The following is a 17411-nucleotide window of genomic DNA, read 5'->3' as shown; positions in this document are numbered from 1 at the left end:
GGAGGCGCGCATGTCATTACTATAAGCTCGATTTTATTAATGTTTGGTCAGTGAGTCTGCCACGAGCATAGAATGAGAGGCAGATAATAAGGACAGGAAGAAACTGATCAACAATAAAGTGGCCCCATATTTATTTCTCTATTTACAATTTACACTGTACCAGTTTTAACAAAGGATTCAAGAAAGCTAGATATCATACAGGAAATGGTGACTCTAGATAGAGGTAAGGAGCCTTGGTGATTTCTTGCTTTATAATTATTTTTCAATTACAATACAACTACCAACTACCAAGAGCTTAAGTTCCCATTGGAGTGGTACATAACATTTCATTACTACTAGAAACCATAGGAATGTTCCAGGGAAACAGACTATCATCATTTAGTGAGGTGGAGTCTAGCCAAAACCCCAGGCTAACTTCCAGATGCCTGCAGATGAGCTAAAATCCTTTTAAAGTGTTTAGACTCTCCAGACACTAGTTTTAAGTCTTTTCTGGGAACTGGGAGTTTTTATGGGAGGGTAGTTAACTATTGGAAGAAAACATTTGGACCCTGCACAGAAGGCCCTGCAGGGATGGGTGGTAAGTCCAATAAGCAAGATTTCATCTTTTGCAGCTCCTGGATCTCATCATTCCAAGGGCCATAGTGCACCATCAGAACCTTTTCTGCCTTTTGTATTGTATTCAGCGCCTCTGGTATTGCAAACCTGAACCACGGGAGGTAAAAGGAGTAAATCCACCCATTCAACCAAGCAAACTTTAATCAAGGGTCTACTCGCACCCTGTGAAAAATACAAAGTTATAGAAGGTCAATTTGTCCTCAAGGATCTTACAGTCTGGAAGGGTTGGTGAGAGACTTTCACGAACACACGGCAAGGCAGAGATTGAAAACAAAGTTATCAGAAAAAGCATGAAGGTTCCAAGGTCCTGAGAAATGGGAAAATCTCAAAGTGTTAATCTGGTGTTTATGCCACGGTTTACTCAGGAGCCTTCGTCTCCAGGTAACCAAGTCCATCCCTGACCTGCCTCTGTAGCCCTGTTCTCTCTCTCTCTCTCTCTCTCTCTGACCAAATGGGTGACCTCTGTGTCTTGGGTATCAGATCCACAAACCATTCGTAATCTTAGGATCAAGCTTCAAACACTGCCTCAGCCAGGGTGCACTGATGGCAGCTTTAGCAAGGCTGGAAGTAAGTATTCCATCTAGAAATAGGGCCTCCCAGTGATCTCAGCCGCAAAGGTAGATGACATCAACCCTACTGCTCCTTCCGTGAAGCCTCCAAAGCAGGGTTTCTCAACCTTGACACTATCGGCATTTTGGGCCGGACAATTCTTAGCTGTGGTAACAGCATCTCTGGTCTCTACCCTGAATTGTGACAACCAACTGTCTCCAGACATTGTCAGACATCTCCTGGGGGCAAAATTACTCCTGGTTGAGAAGAGCTGCTTTAAGAGGAACAGGATAGGGAGGAGGAAGAGCTCCTGGACTTGAAGTTGCGAGAGTGAGGGCAGTGAGAGAGGTGTGAGGAACCCAAGGACTGAGAAGAGGGGCCACATGCAGGTGGTGGGACTGCTTGGCAACTTCTCCCTAGGAATCTCCTTTCAGAGCTAAGAGCTTTCCCCATATCTCTCAGGAGGAGATTCTAAAGGTTCCATTTTTCCATAAAACAGAAGGAAAGGATCTCTCCTAAAGGGGAAACGAAGAAGTTTCAACATGCTTAACGGCACCACAGAAAAGAGGTAAAGGACAGAAGAACCTAATGAAAGACAGGGAGTGGCGTGGAAAGTGTCAGGAAAAAAGAGAAAGACTTACCCGTTGAAGAAGAGTTGGGCCAGTTTGAAGAGCTCATGGCCCATTTCAACACTGGATGGCCCATGGCGAACCTCAACCACTTGGAGACTCTTCTGTAGATGGGTAGCTGACTTTTGCCAGTCCCCTGCAGAGACACAAAAATCTGGTTCCAGGAGAGAATCACAGTCAACTGTGGATGAATGTTTTCAGGGTGTGGAAAGCTCAGTAGGAGGGAGAACAGCTTTAGCTGAAGGCTAAGAGGTAGGCTAGGGTCATGACCAAACACACAAGGCAAACTTGTTCCTCAGAACAGAAAATGAAGACACAAGTCATACCTAAGGCGGCATAGGCCTGGGCCAGGTCATCCTCCATTTCTCCCACCAGACTGTGTTCTCCTGACAGGAAGCTCCGGGCATCACGCTGGCACCCCAACAATAGCTGAATGGCTCGCTCTATCAATGCAAAGGAAAGTGGCCTCATTACCACACAAACCCAGTCCTGGAAATGTGAACCCAGCTCTTAAGTTCTATATTGGCTGGGTTGAATGTGGAAACCCTACTTTGTCTCCTTCGGTTGTGACCAACCCACAATGTTTGTTCCAGTAAAGCTGTTGTTCTCTTATGTTTTCTCTTTCTATAGAAAAAGGTGCTAGGTGAGGCCTCTCCACATTTACTCTGGGTTTCCAACTTCAGTGGCCTAGATTCCACTTATGACCATGATTTCTCTTGACACTGAAATCTAGGTTAAAGGTCAGCTTTCACAAAGTTCAGTAAATAAATTCCTATGACATCAAGTTCGAAGGCAGAGTTTGCAAGGGTGATGTGGAATTCTACAACTGTCTCTCTGAAGAAAGCAGGATACTTCCATCCATTGGACACACGCTCCACTACTCTCTACAAGAGATGAGGCTCTGATGAGAGCAGAGAATCTCTTTAGAAAATTAAGTCATTAGGCCCTGGAATTAAAAATAAATCCACTGAACTTCTGGATATGCACAAAGATCATGGGTGTCAGAGATAACCCTTTAGTTATCATGGGGGTATTTAACTTAGCTCTCTGATGCACAAGAGAACAACAGCTTAAATCCTCTGGCCCTTTTTCAAGGACACCACACAAATTCAGCTGGTTAGGGTTTGGTCTCATTGGCCTGCATAGCCATCTTGTGGCTGGCATGGGGATAATTAAATGTAATTCTTCCATCATCACTGAGTCTCCTTGAGTCCAAGGTGATCTCAGAATGAATAAAAAGGAAGGGGCTGGAGGACCAAAGCAGGGAGCCAGTCTCACCTGGTTTATCATTTCTGAGAAGCTTCCGGGCCATCCCAACCTGCTGCTGAAGGTCCTGTAACCGAGAGATGAGGTGATCTCTGCTGACTGACTCCGTACAGGATGTGCTGCCACAGATCAGTACATCGTCTCCCTGTGGAAGTCAGTTTTGTCTTTATTCCTGTACCACAGTCAGTTAGCAACATTGCATGTGCCTTACATTATAGGGTCACTCCACAGCTTCTGACCCCAAAGAGATGCCGGCAATAATACACCATGACCAAAGCCTGACTCACTTCGGTTTGACAGCAGCAACTCTACTGAAAGCAGTAGATGATCCCACCCTGATTTAATTTTTGCAACCAAAATTAAACTGGTATTACAATTCACAGTTTCTTCCCATCTCTAGACTCCTTTCTTATCTCTCTTTAGGGTCAGAGCTTTGGATGACAGACACATTCCTAGTGGTTATGAAAAGGCCATATGAGTACAGAGTTGTTGGGGGCATCTGGGTGGCTCAGCTGTTTAAGCATCGGACTCTTGATCTCAGCTGAGGTCTTGATCTCAGGGTTGTGAGTTCAAGCCCCATGTGGGGCTCAGTGCTGGGCGTGAAGCCTTTTTTTTTTTTTTTTTAAAGGGGGTGTCTGAGTGGTTCAGTCAGTTGAGTGTCTGACTCTTGATTGTGGCTTAGGTCATGTTCCCACAACCCAGGGTCATGGGATGAATCAAGCCCTGCATTGGGCTCTGTGCTGAGTGTGGAGTCTGCTTGGGATTCTCTCTTTCTCTCCCTCTGCCCCTCTCCCCGGCTCTTGCTCTCTCAAATTAAAAAATAAAATAAAAAGAGTACAGGGTTGTTGAATCACTTTGTTGTGCATCTGAAATTAATGTGACATTGTGTGTCAACTATACTTCAATTTAAAAAAAGCAAAAGCCATAAGAAAACCAAAGGAAGAGGTGCCAGGCGAGGCCTCCCCACATTTGACCTTGGGTTTGTAACTTCAGCTTTCCAACACATCCAGCTCTACATTACACTTATGGTTTCCCTAAGAATACTGTGTCCTCTGGCAGAGGAGAAAATCTCCGAGGTGAACATTTGCTGGTTTTTAAATGCCAGTATCGGGGCCCCTGGGTGGCTTAGTCGGTTAAGCGTCCGACTTCAGCTCAGGTCATGATCTCGCGGTTCATGGGTTCGAGCCCCGCGCTGGGCTCTGTGCTGCCAGCTCAGGGCTTGGAGTCTGCTTTAGATTCTGTCTCCCTCTCTCTCTCTGCCCCTCCTCTGCTCGTGCTCTGTCTCTCTCTCTCTCTCTCTCTCTCTCTCTCTCAAAAATAAACATTAAATAAATTTTTTTTAATTAAAAAAAAAATGCCAGTATCCACACCCTCATTTGGCAATAGCAACGTGATTTCTCCTGAGGATCCTCTCCTACCCTCCCCCACTCAGGACCCCGTGGCTGAGGGGGTGGTCATGTGGCTCCAATCTGACCCATTCCTCTGGGCCAAATGGCTGGAGGAAAACTATGTGACTGATTTTCCACCAGCCACAGGGATCAGGCCAATGAAATGAAGCACAATTTTGGCCTATACTGCTGTGAGAGGAGCGCGTGTCTTTATCCTCTCGGACCAGGAGGATGTGAGGTTGGAACTGCCGGTAGCTATCTCGCCACCACCACCAGAGGGAAGTCTGTCCGAGGATCGCCTCGCTGAGAAAGTGGAGCTGAGGGAAGGAGGGAGGGAGAGAGAGAAATCGGTCTTGGTGACATTATCTGAGTCCCTGGATCCAGTTGTTATCTGAAGTACCCCCATCCTGGGACCTTTTAGTGATTTATTGAGCAAATACATGCCCAGTCTTTTTTTCCCCCCTTCCCTCTCCCTCACACCAGTTTAGGTGGGATTTTCTGTTATTTGCAAGAGACAGATTACTAAATCCAACGTTTCCTGTGGTTCCTGTGGAGGGGTAACCAGTGTGCGGGGAAGATGAGCTGAAGGGGAAGAGACTTGCTCTCAGCCTCCCCTGAGAAGCCTCCAGGCTTCTCCTGAAGATTTATGGCCTCTGGGCTGGATGACTGACCTCCAGCCAAAGCAGAGAAGCAAAAAGAGAGATTTACCTGCATGAGCGCCCCGCAGCTCCTACAGCAGAACGCCTCCCACCGGGGCCCTGTGGTGGCTGAGTGCTTCTCGTTCTGACAAGCTGCGCAACTGCAGTCAAAGAAATACTGTGATCTCAGCTTCTGTTGCCTTTCAGCAGTACGCATCCTGCTCTGGTGAGGCCCTGCAGAGAGACCACATGTGGCCAATAGTGAAGGCAAGAGGGAGTCAAGCACTAAACTCAAAAAACTTCAGTTTAGGGGCGTCTGAGTGGCTCAGTCAGTTAAGCATCTGACTCTTCATCTCGGCTCAGGTCATGATCTCATGGGTTTGTGAGTTCAAGCGCCGCACTGGGCTCTGCACTGACAGTGCAGCACGGAGCCTGCTTGGGATTCTGTCCCTCCCTCTCTCTGCCTCTTTCCTGCTTGCACTCTCTCGTTCTCTCAAAATAAATGAACAAACTTTAAAATAAAATAAAAATGCAAAAAAAAAACCAAACCCTTCAGCTTAGCAGAGGATCTGGTCAATTATTCATCATGTGACAGGTGCCTTTTACTCAAACATTTGTGGAACTAGATATAGAAATAAGCTTCTGGGGTGCCTGGGTGGCTCAATCAGTTGAGTGTCTGACTTCAGCTCAGGTCATGATCTCACAGTTCGTGGGTTCGAGCCCCGAGTCGGGCTCTGTGTGGAAATATCAGACAGAGCCTGGAGCCTGCTTCAGATTCTGTCTCCTCTCTCTGTCCCTCCCCCGCTTGCATGCATTCTGTCTCTCAAAAATAAATAAATGTTAAAAAATATTTAATTAAAAAAAGAAAGAAAGAAAGAAGCTTCCAAGTTGGAAGGATAGGAAGGAAAAAAACCCAAAAAGTTATTCTGAGCCCATTTTTGGCAGAGGAAGTTTATGGGATTAAGCAGTGAGATACGTGATAGCTTAGACACAATAGGGCCAAGGAAGGAGGCCAGGAGGCCTTTTCTTTTTCTGGCCCAAGTATGCACTGCCTTCACCTGTCCATTGGTTTGCCCATTCTGATTCACCCTGTCCTTTCCTGCCAGAGAAACGTGGACAGTGGCGAGGCAGGGAGGGCTCACCATAGCAGTGGAGAATCTCTTGCCCTTTTCCAATCTGCTGTGATGCCCGAACGGTGGCGACGGTGCTAATGAAGGACACGCTGGTGTTGGGGCTGCAGGAATGGTTCAGGAGGCTGATGACAGGGAAGATGCCCGTGGCAAGGCGGACCTGCCTGCTGTTGGTCACGCTGTTCTCTTTAGATCCTGAAAGAGCAAGAGGAAAGGAAAAATGTGTCAGGACAGTAGTCTTGGCCTCACTGTCGATTCCTCAGAAGATGAGCTGGGCAACTGGGCCTGAAGCCCCGTCTGAGTCATAGCTCCATAGCCGGATCTGATACATATCAGATGAAACATGACTCACAGCAAACTCTCGTCCTCAGGAAGCAAAGCAAACGAACACATGAAAAGTCCACTGAATCCCGGAACCCAACCATTGCGTCTCGATACCAGAAAAATCCAAAGATTAGAACTTATTTTTTTTTTAATGTTTATTTTTGACAGAGAGAGAGGGAGAGACAGAGCATGAGCAGGGGAGGGGCAGAGAGAGGGGGAGACACAGAATCTGAAGCAGGCTCCAGGCTCCCAGCTGTCAGCACAGAGTGCGATGCGGGGCTCAAACTCACAGACCGCGAGATCATGACCTGAGCCGAAGTCAGACGCTCAACTGACTGAGCCACCCAGGCGCCCCCAAAGATTAGAACTTAGTAAAAAAAAAAAAGAATAAAAAAGGAATTATCATCCGGGAGCCTTCTAGGTAGACAGTTTCATAATGTTCACCAGGACACAGAAATCAGAGTGCCTGGTGGGATGATTTCCCAAAGACTTTTATAGTCGATGCCGCTTTTGTTTAACCGGTCTCTGGTTAGTTAATAGAACAAGTCACCTGATCACTATCCCAAACTAGACAGGTGATAATATATTTAAAAAAATCATGTTCCTTATGCTTACCTATTCGTTCTGCCCTCTGTCCCAACTTTATGGGAAATCAGTCACTGAAAAAAACCTCTCTGGAAAAGCTCTAATTCAAGACAGTCACATGTCCCACACAATCTCTTCTTTGAAGCACAATTAGCCAGCAATTTAACTACGTGATTGAAAATTAGGAAGGAAGGAAAAGGCCTCTAAGCGGGGAGGCTATTTCTGCACCAAAGCTCGCGACTGATACTCATAGATGAGTTCTTTATGCTCTCATGTGGTCCTATTTGCTCTTATTTTAGCCACAGTTATAGCTGCCTTAGTTATTCAGTTTCTCAGCCCATAGCAGCCCAGAAACAGAGAACTAATAAGAGGCAGGTTTTATGACAACGGCAAAGGAGACAGGTGACAGACAGGAGAGGGAGGTAGAAAACTTATATAAGAATAACAGCCCGAGGGCAAACAAAAACACTAGTACCATTCAAGTTTTACTACCGGTGTAACACTTCCCTTAACCAGAGGTTCCTAGACCGACGGCGTACCGACATGGGTTTTGTAATGGCCATGCACGGCTCGGGAATATGTGTGCAAAGGCAGATGACCCTGGGCATCCAGAAAGGCTTAAATTGTGTTCAGTGGCCTTGGTGTAAGCGTGAGGAAATCGTATTCCCAACGAAACCGGCTGAAATATGAAAGCTGCCGGTACTTCAAGGGAAACCTTCAGTTTTCTGGAAACCTGAAAAACCATCGGCTAATTGCGGTATCATGGCCTATGCCAGGAATCCCAACACACCAGTTGCCGAAGAAATGAAGCGGTCTAGGTGCAAATGTGATGAATAAAGAAAATATCATGATCCATCATGTGAAAATGCCTTAGAAAGGAAAACGTTAAATATAGGAATAATGTTGTCTCTCTGCAGACAATCCTATTATCTGTTGCTATGGAGGGCAAGAAAAGAACAAGTAAATAAAATTCGCAGGGAATCCAAATGACTCAATTTTAGTCACCAGTTCTACAAATTGTATTGAAATCTTTCATCAGAGCTTGTCTTCAGTATTTAGCAGATTTTAGCTTCCCTTCCTTTTCCCCCTGGCCAATGCCTACCTTCTGGTGTATGTGCTAATGAGCAGTAAAAATGCTAAAAGGTAGGCAGCGAGAAGGAGCAGTACAGGGCACGAACAGTTTGTTGTCTGAATAATCAGCCTCTGCATAATTAAAAGTTGACTTGCATTCCCAACTACTGATAACTGGCAGGCTATATTAGCACAGTTGTTAAAATTTTCCCAGAAAAAATTATCACAATACGGTGAGTAATGGCAGCTTTGTGAATTATTTATAGATTATCCTCTAACATAAGTAGGTCCAGGAACTGAGTGGGGTGAATATTTATGTCGGAGTTGAGTCTCCCTCTAATTATTTCTAAAAATGAAGTATTGATTTAAAAAAATTACCCAATATTTTACATTAGTCATCTGCTAGGAGAGATAATGGAAAGTGAGAATATATATGTACCTTATCAACCAAATTTAATATGTGACATTTGTGCATAAAACGAAAACGAAAACAAAAGAGGGAGTGATTCTTTATTTTACCAAAAGTGTACCTTAGTAATATCCCTAGTGCATTTACAATGGGGTTCAAGTACAGAAAAAGAGATTTGTTCCAGACTTCCAGACTATACCTATTCCGGTAGGTATTTTATAACAAAAGAAATTTGTGTGTATAGCACACAGATAATCAAGGATCCAAACTGGAGGTAGATTCCTTGGTTGTTGAAGAGTGAAAGCAAAGGGCAGTGAATTAATCTGAACCTGCATGGAACCTCGTTAAGCCTTGTGATGAATCCAGATACCTCTGGAATCTGCCATTCCCACTGAGATAGAAGCACACATATCAGGGTCTAGAATATCATCTGTGGCCAGTTCTGTGCCTTAAGATAAGTACCAAAGAGAGGTTTCTGATGAACTTTGGTTAAATAGGATTCATACAAAGATAATAACATACTTTTCATAGGTTTTGGTCAAAGTCTATCCCAGTTAACACTTTAATCCTTCTGTGCTACTAATGAAAGAGCTGCTAATGAAATTCAACGAGAACACTAAACTGAGAGGTGTCAGAACCCCAAAGAAATAATAAAAAGGGATATAACGAGATTAGAAATATGAGCAGACTAAAACAAAATCAGTTGGATTCAAAAATGAAAGTGAACATCACTGGTAGGCTGGTAACTGGTACAACTTTCCTGGAGGGCAAATTCCCAATATGTATCAAGTGTCTTAAAAATGTTCATACGGGGCGCCTGGGTGGCTCAGTCCCTTAAGTGTCCGACCCTTGATTTTGGCTCAGGTCTCGGGCTCTGCACCAACAGCATGGAGCCTGCTTGGGATTCCTCCTCTCTCTCTCTCTCTCTCTCTCTCTCTGCCCCTCTTGAGTTCTGTCTCTCAAAATCAGAGAGACAAATGCTCATACAAATAAAGTTCCATTGTTTGAATTATTTTTGTTATTTAGAAAACTAATCAACATTACAAAAGGAACACATGGTAGTCAGAAAGAAATTACAAAGTGAAAATTGTAGAGAAAATAAATCATCTATAAGCCTACCAGGCAGAGGCATTTTCTTGTAGTCCTCTTTCTAGCCTCATGCATGAAATTTTTCGTGTCATTGGCCACGTGGTACACATAGCGATTTATCGGCTACTTCTTTTCACTTAACATATCATGGCCATTTCTTTATACTCTAACCTAAAATCCTTATCACAGTTAAAACAAACAAACAAACAAACAAACAAACAAATCCCCCAAACCCAACAAAGCAACTTTGCCAATCTGACAGGGAAAAAATGGTATCCAGTTTTAATTACAATAGAGACATGAATTTATTTTTATTATTTTATTATTTATTTTTTAATGTATATTTATTAGAAAATGTTTATTTATTTCTGAGAGAGAAAGAGAGAGCATGCACAAGCAGGGGAGGGGCAGAGAGAGAGAGAATTTCAAGCAGGCTCCTGTCAGTGCAGAGCCTGGCTCAGGACTCAAGCTCACGAACCGTGAAATCATGACCTGAGCAGAAATCAAGAGTCAGAAGCTTAACTGAGTCACCCAGGCGTCCCACCACTGTGCATATTTTTAAAGACTGATTGCTAAAGATTTGATTTTAAGATTTGCACAGTTGTTAGAAACACTCTCTCATTTTGTCATGCACATTTTAGTTTTGTTTATGGTTTTGTTTTTTTTTTTCCTTCCTGGGGGTGGTTTGCTGTTAAAATAACAACTATTTCATTTGCTTATAGTGCTGTGTGCCAGCAACTTTGCCCAGAGTTTACCTGAACACTTTTTTCTGCTGGTCTTGCCCCGGATTACTCACATGATTGCATTCGTCTGGCACAGTCTTTTACCCGCAAGAAGGCTAGCCTAGGCTTGTTTATGTGGCTACACAATTATTCCAAGAAAATGACACGGAAGCTACAAGGCACCTTAAAGCTTAGACTCAAAAGTCACATAATGTCACTTCTACTGCATCCCATGGGTCAAAGTAAGTTACAGGGCTGGCCCAGATTCAAGGGCACAGGAAACAGACTCTACCTCTTGATTGGAGAAAAACTAATGTCAAGTGGTAAAGGGGCAAACATAGGGATGGGCAAAATTGTTGGGGTCGTCTTTGCAAACAGTCCTCCCCAGAGGCCTGGAGGTTCACCCAGCCCTCTCATTATCCATATAAGAATACTGAGTGAGGGGCGCCTGGGTGGCTCAGTTGGTTAAGCGTCTGACTTCAGCTGAGGTCATGATCTCGCGGTTCCTGAGTTCGAGCCCTGTGTCGGGCTCTTCACTGACAGCTCGGATCCTGGAGCCTGCTTCAGATTCTGTCTGTCTGTCTCTCTGTCCCTCCCCTGCTTGTGCTCTCTCTTTCAAAAGTAAATAAACATTTAAAAAAAACAAGAATACTGGGTGAAATTTCTCTGACATATCTTTCTAGATATGTCTCCTGAGGTAAGGGGAACAAAAGCAAAATAAAAAGCTTTTGCACAACAAAAGAAAACAACCAACAAAACTAAAAGGCAACCCACTGAATGGGAGCAGATATCTGCAAATGACAGATCTGATAAGGGTTAGTATCCAAAATATATAAAGAACTGATATAACTCAACACCCCAAACAAAAAATCCAAGTAAAAAATGGGGAGAAGAATAGAGATTTCTCTAAAGAAGACGTATGGAAGGCTAACCGACACATGAAAAGATGCTCAACATCACTCGTCATTGAGGGAAATGCAAATCAAAACCTTACACCTGCCACAATGGCTAAAATGAAAAACTCAAGGATCAACAAGTGTTGGTGAGGTTGTGGAGAAAAAGGAATCCTCGTGCACTGTTGGGGGGAATGCAAACTGGTGCAACCACTGTGCAAGACAGTTGGGAGGTTCCTCAAAAAGTTAAAAATAGAACTATCCTATGATCCAGTACTACCCAAGTACTACCCAGTACTACCCAAGGAACATGAAAGCACTAAGTCGGGGCGTCTGGATGGCTCGGTTGGTTATGTGTCCCCGACTCTTGATCTCAGCTCAGGTCACAATCTCACAGTTCGTGGGATTGAGCCCCACATCAGGCTCTGTGCTGACAAGAAGAGCCAGCTTGGGATTCTCTCTCTCTCCCTGTCTCTGTCCCTCCCCCATTCTCTTTCTCTCTCTCTCTTTCTCTCTCTCAAATTAATAAACTTAAAAAAAATTTTTTTAAGGTTTATTCATTTTTTAGAGACAGAGACAGAGCATGAGTTGGAGAGGGGTAGAAAACAAGGGAGACACAGAATCCGAAACAGGCTCCAGGCTCTTAGCTGTCAGCACAGAGCCCGAAGAGGGGCTTGAACCCATGAACTGTGAGATCATGACCTGAGCTGAAGTCGGATGCTCAACCAACTGAGCCACCCAGGAGCCCCTCAAATTAATAAACTTTAAAAAAAAAGTTTAAAAAAGGTTTTTAAAAACAGAAAACACTAATTCGAAGGGATATATGCACCCCTATGTTTATTGCAACATTATTTATAATAGCCAAACTATGGAAGCAGTCCAAGGGTCTATGGATAGATGAATGGATAAAGAAGTGGTGTGTATGTGTGTACACACACACACACACACACACACACACACACACAATGGAATACTATTCAGCCATAAAAAAGAATGATGTCTTGCCATATCCAACAACATAGATGGAGCTAGAAAGTATAATGCTAAGCGAAGTATGCCAGTCAGAGAAAGAAAAAATGTATGATTTCACTCGCCTGTGGAATTTAAGAAACAGAACAAATGTGAGGAGCCGGGGCAGCTCAGTTGGTTAAGCGTCCAACTCTTGGTTTTGGCTCAGATTTGTGGGTCTGAGCCCTGCGTCAGGCTCCGTGCCTCAGTGCGGAGCCTGCTTGGGATTCTCTTTCTCTCTCTCTCTCTCCCCCCCTCTCTCTGGCCCTCCCTTATTTATACTCTCTCTCTCTCTCAAAATAAATAAATAACCTTTAAAAAGAGATTAAAAAAAAAGAAAAAGAAACAAAACAAATGGACAAAGGAAAAAAAAGAGACAAACCAAGAAACCAACTCTTAACTATACAGAACTGATAGTTACCTGAAGGGAGGTGGGTGGGGGGATGGGGGAAATAGGTGATGGGGATTAGATTAAGAGTGCACCTGTCTTCATGAGCATTGAGTAATGTGTACAATTGTTGAATCACTCTGTTGTACACCTGAGATGAATACAGAACTGTGTGTTAACTACACTGGAATTAAAAAAATAATAACACTGAGACACAGAGAGGTTAAATCATCTAAGTTCATATGGAAAGTTAGTGGTTAGATTCAGCAGAATGGAAACTCAGGTCTGTTGCCTCCAGTCCCATATTTTCATCCCTTCAAGGACCTCTTTCACCTCCATTCTCTGTCTTCTTTATTGATTCTGGTGTTTTTGATATTTGGTATTTAGGTTAAATCTAGCTATCTTTTAATTATCAAAATTGGATACCAATGCTTTAAAAAGCTTCTCTCACCCCAAGACCATATAAGTGTTCACTTATCTTTTTTGAGATATTTTATGGTTTAATGCTTCACTATTTAAACTTAATGATTCGGAGAAAGAATTTAATACTTTTTTAGGGGGGGTATCATATCAGTACCAGGCCCTTTCAGTATGTATGTATGTATGTATGTATGCATTCTTCTTCTTAAGAGTTCAGATTTTATTAAACAGGTTACAGAAGAGGTTTAGTCAAAAAAGACCAACTACATCCACATGATCATCAGACTCCTCTGATTCTTCTTTTTTTTAAATGTTGATTTATTTTTGAGAGAGAGAAAGAGAGTGAGAGCGAGAGTGAGAGTGAATGAGTGGGGGAGGGGGACAGAGGATCTGAACCCGAGCCAAAGTCGGACACTTAATCAACTGAGCCACCCAGGCGCCCCCAGTCTCCTCAGGCTCTTCTTTCTTTGCTTCCACCTCCTTCTCTTCAGGTGGGCAGCAGTGGTGGTGGGGCAGGACCTCCTGCGGGTGCAACGCCAGCTGCTGGGGCGGGTCCATCAGCTCCAACTTCTCAAAGGACATTTACACCCTCTGCTCTAATGGGGGCATTGACCTTAGCCTTCCTGACCACCACCAGGTCAGGTCATACAGGCTGAGGGCAGGGGAGATGCAGGCCAGCTCGGACACCGAGGTCCTGGGTGGGCGAGTGCCAAGCAGACGCTGCAGGACGTGCTGCTCTGTGCAGGAAGGGAGGGCCTCACCCCAGCTGCTGCCTTAGCTTGCTCGGAAGGACCCGGTAAAAGAGTTCGGTACTCTTACAAAAAGGCCATTCTCATCGCTTATTCGAGATGAACTTTAGAATCACTGTCAAATTCCAGGAAAAGTCCAATTGTAATTTTGTGTGAAATTGCATTACGCTGATTTGGGGAATGTGGGGGAACTGCCATGTTTAGTTTTCAGTCTTTCCATCTAAGAATATGGCCTGTCTCTGCATTTACACAAGCCTTCTTGTACATCCCTCTAAATTAAAATATCCTTACATTTCTGGAAGAAAGGCTACTTGGTCTTATAGTAGTGTTCCGTCAGTAAACTACTGGATGTGATATGGCAGTGATTTTTTTCAGGGTTCTAACAGCTATATTCACAAGCGAGACTAGTCTATAGTTTTTCTTCTTGGCTTTACAAAATGAGTGGGAAAGGGTTCCAGATTCCCCCATGCCCTGGAACACTTTATAGTGTATAAAAATGATCTTTTCCTTAGAAGATCATTTTTTCTTTGCTTTCTTTATTAAAAAAAAAAAAATCGTGACTAGGGGTGACTGGCTGGCTCAGTCGACTGAGTGTGCCAGTCTTGATTTCGGCTCAGGTCACGATCCCAAGGTGGTGGGATCTAGCCCTCTTGGGCTCTGTGCTGAGCGTGGAGCCTGCTTAAGATTTTTTCTTTCTCTCTCTCTCTCTCTCTCTCTCCCCCCAACCTTCCTCCACAGCCTGCGCACACACTCTCTCTCTAAAATTTAAAAAAAAAAAAAAAAAAGGTGGCGTAAATATGGTCCTTAAAAATTTTAAATTTTTTTTTTTTCAACGTTTATTTATTTTTGGGACAGAGAGAGACAGAGCATGAACGGGGGAGGAGCACAGAGAGAGGGAGACACAGAATCGGAAACAGGCTCCAGGCTCTGAGCCATCAGCCCAGAGCCTGACGCAGGGCTCGAACTCCCGGACCGCGAGATGGTGACCTGGCTGAAGTCGGACGCTTAACCGACTGCGCCACCCAGGCGCCCCGGTCCTTAAAAATTTTAAAGAACTTATCCGGAAAAGAGTTGGTCTGGCTTGTTTTTATGGAAATATTTTCATAATCTTTTTCAATTTCTTCCACAATCACTGGACTTTTGAAGTGTTTTCCTCCTCCGAAAATCGAGGCAATTTATATTTTCTACAAAGTTTTTCCTTCCTTTTATTTTGTAAGTAGGCTCCACACCAAACGCAGAGCCCAATGCAGGGCTTGACATCACGACCATGAGATCAAGACCTGAGCTGAGATCAAGAGTTAGAGGCCACCCAGGCAACCCTACAAAGTTTTCTACTTAATGTTTTCAAGTTTAATAGTCTAAAATCATATTAAATATTTGCTTAAAGTTAAAAAAAATTATATTATTGGCTATATTCATTGTTCCTAATTTTGTGGGCTTTTTCTTTTATTTTATTTTTTTAATGTTTATTTATTTTTGAGACAGATAGAGAATGGGAGCAGGGGAGGGGCAGAGAGGAAAGACACACAGAATGTGAACCAGGCTCCAGGCTCTGAGCTGTCAGCACATAGCCTGATAGGAGGCTCGAACTCCGGAACCGTGAGATCATGCCCTGAGCATTAGTTGGATGTTTAACTGACTGAGCCAACTGGGCACCCCCCAGGCTTTTTTTTTTTTTTTTTTTCCTAAATAGATTTCCTTATTACATTTGTCAACTCTTTGTTTATATCAGGGGTCTGTAAACTATAACCTGTGGGTCATATCCTGCCTGCTGCTTGCTTTTATACAGACTGTGGTCTGAGAACTGTCTTCACCTTTTTAAGTGGTTGGAAAAAAATGAAAAGAATAATGCTCATGTTGTGAAACATTATAAGAAATACAAATTTCAGAGTCCATTATAAAGTTTTATTGGAACCCAGCCATACTCAGTCAGATGTGCATTGTCAATTGCTGCTTTGGTGCTACAATGACAGAGCTGTGTGGCTGCAAAGGAGACATTATGGCCTGCAAAGCCTAAAATATTTACTATTTGCCCCTTTATAGGAAAAGTTTGCTGAGCCCTGAGATAAGGAGAACAAAGGCAAAAGAAATGTAGATAAAATTACATTTCCTTACAACTTGCAGCCCATTGACAGGCAGAGTAGGACAATCCTCAAGGAGCCCACAACTGCCTAATGGTAATGCTTTGCTAGAGGCAAAAAGCAGCCTTAGCGTGATAATAGCCAGACCTCCAGGATTCTGTAAATTTCCTTTAACATTGGAAAATCCTGTCGGAAACTTCCTTTATCTCTAATTTAAAAGTATACAATCAATTTAAAAGTAGTATATAATCAATCCCTCCTCACAATCCCAGTGTAGTTCTTTAAGCCCATGGGTCCTATCCCATGCTTTAATTAAAAACAAAAACAAAAACAAAAACACACCTTTTTGTGCTGAAAATGTCTCAATTCTTTTTTGACCATTGGTTCCTGGCCCACATCACATCACCCTGGTCTATAGGACACAAGTTTGTTTGTTTTTTTCCTTTTTTAATTTTTTTTTTTTAACATTTATTTATTTTTGAGACAGACAGAGAGAGAGAGAGCATGAACAGGGGAGGGTCAGAGGAAGAGGGAGACAGAATCTGAAACAGGCTCCAGGCTCTGAGCTGTCAGCACAGAGCCCGACGCGGGGCTCGAACTCACGGACCGCGAGATCATGACCTGAGCCGAAGTCAGACGCCCAACCGACTGAGCCACCCAGGCGCCCCTATAGGACACAAGTTTTGATGGATATTATGTACTGAATCCCCTAGTACAGTAGTTATCTTGGCTTCTAGATCCTTATTATTTTATTGTATTAAAAAATGTTTGTTTAACATTTATTCAATTTTGAAAGATGAAGAGAGACAGAGCATGAACAGGGGTGGGGCAGAGAGGGAGACACAGAATCTGAAGCAGGTTCCAGATTCTGAGCTGTCAGCACAGAGCCCGACGCTGGGCTTGAACTCACAAAACACGAGATCATGACCTCAGCCGAAGTCAGACGCTTGACTGACTGAGCCACCCAGATGCCCCTAAATTATTTTTACTCATTTTGAAAGATTCGTTTAGAGTTTAGCTCATTTATAATTACTTAAAAACTCATTTTACCATCTTTATCATCTTTTTGCTCAGTTAACTTGTTTTTAAAAAATCTCCCGGAGAATAATAAGGAAGTATACAATCCATTTTAAATTTACTAGAATAACGTTGCTACTGTGTGAATCAGTGTTTTTAATTTTAAAAATATAGAAAAACTTCATGGGTGCCTAGGTGAATCTCAGCTCAGGTCTTGATCTCAGGGTATGAGTTCAAGCCCCGTGTTGGTGGGCATGAAGCCTACATAGGGAAAAACAAACAAACAAAAAACCATATAATCTTTATATACACACACACACACACACACACACACACACACACACACATAAAGAAGTTCAAAGAAGAAAGTAGCAATCACCCATATTTCCACTTTCAGAATTGATTACTGTTAAGATTTTGGAATTTTTTGCATTTAGTCA

General features: G+C 43.3%; 1 protein-coding gene across 2 annotated transcripts in view; it reads right to left on the bottom strand.

Annotated features, from left to right (window-relative positions):
• Window positions 1–11: 11 nt before the first annotated feature.
• SMYD4 (SET and MYND domain containing 4) overlaps window positions 12–17411 on the bottom strand; it is a 47013-nt gene continuing 29613 nt past the window's right edge. For both annotated transcript variants that reach the window (XM_047081007.1, XM_047081008.1), the window contains exons 6-11: window positions 6228–6410; window positions 5156–5319; window positions 3072–3204; window positions 2120–2236; window positions 1806–1929; window positions 12–702 (exon numbers count right to left, since the gene is read on the bottom strand). In XM_047081007.1, the coding sequence (XP_046936963.1) occupies window positions 525–702; window positions 1806–1929; window positions 2120–2236; window positions 3072–3204; window positions 5156–5319; window positions 6228–6410 (899 nt within the window). In that variant the 3' untranslated portion in view covers window positions 12–524. The remainder of the gene's footprint in view (window positions 703–1805; window positions 1930–2119; window positions 2237–3071; window positions 3205–5155; window positions 5320–6227; window positions 6411–17411) is intronic.

The sequence above is a fragment of the Lynx rufus genome, unplaced genomic scaffold, assembly GCF_022079265.1.
Source record: "Lynx rufus isolate CCGP_SWC_20201006 ecotype Redwood Valley unplaced genomic scaffold, mLynRuf1.p SCAF_18, whole genome shotgun sequence".
In the NCBI taxonomy this organism is placed as follows: Eukaryota; Metazoa; Chordata; class Mammalia; order Carnivora; family Felidae; genus Lynx; species Lynx rufus.
This window is presented reverse-complemented; position numbering and strand designations above follow the sequence as displayed.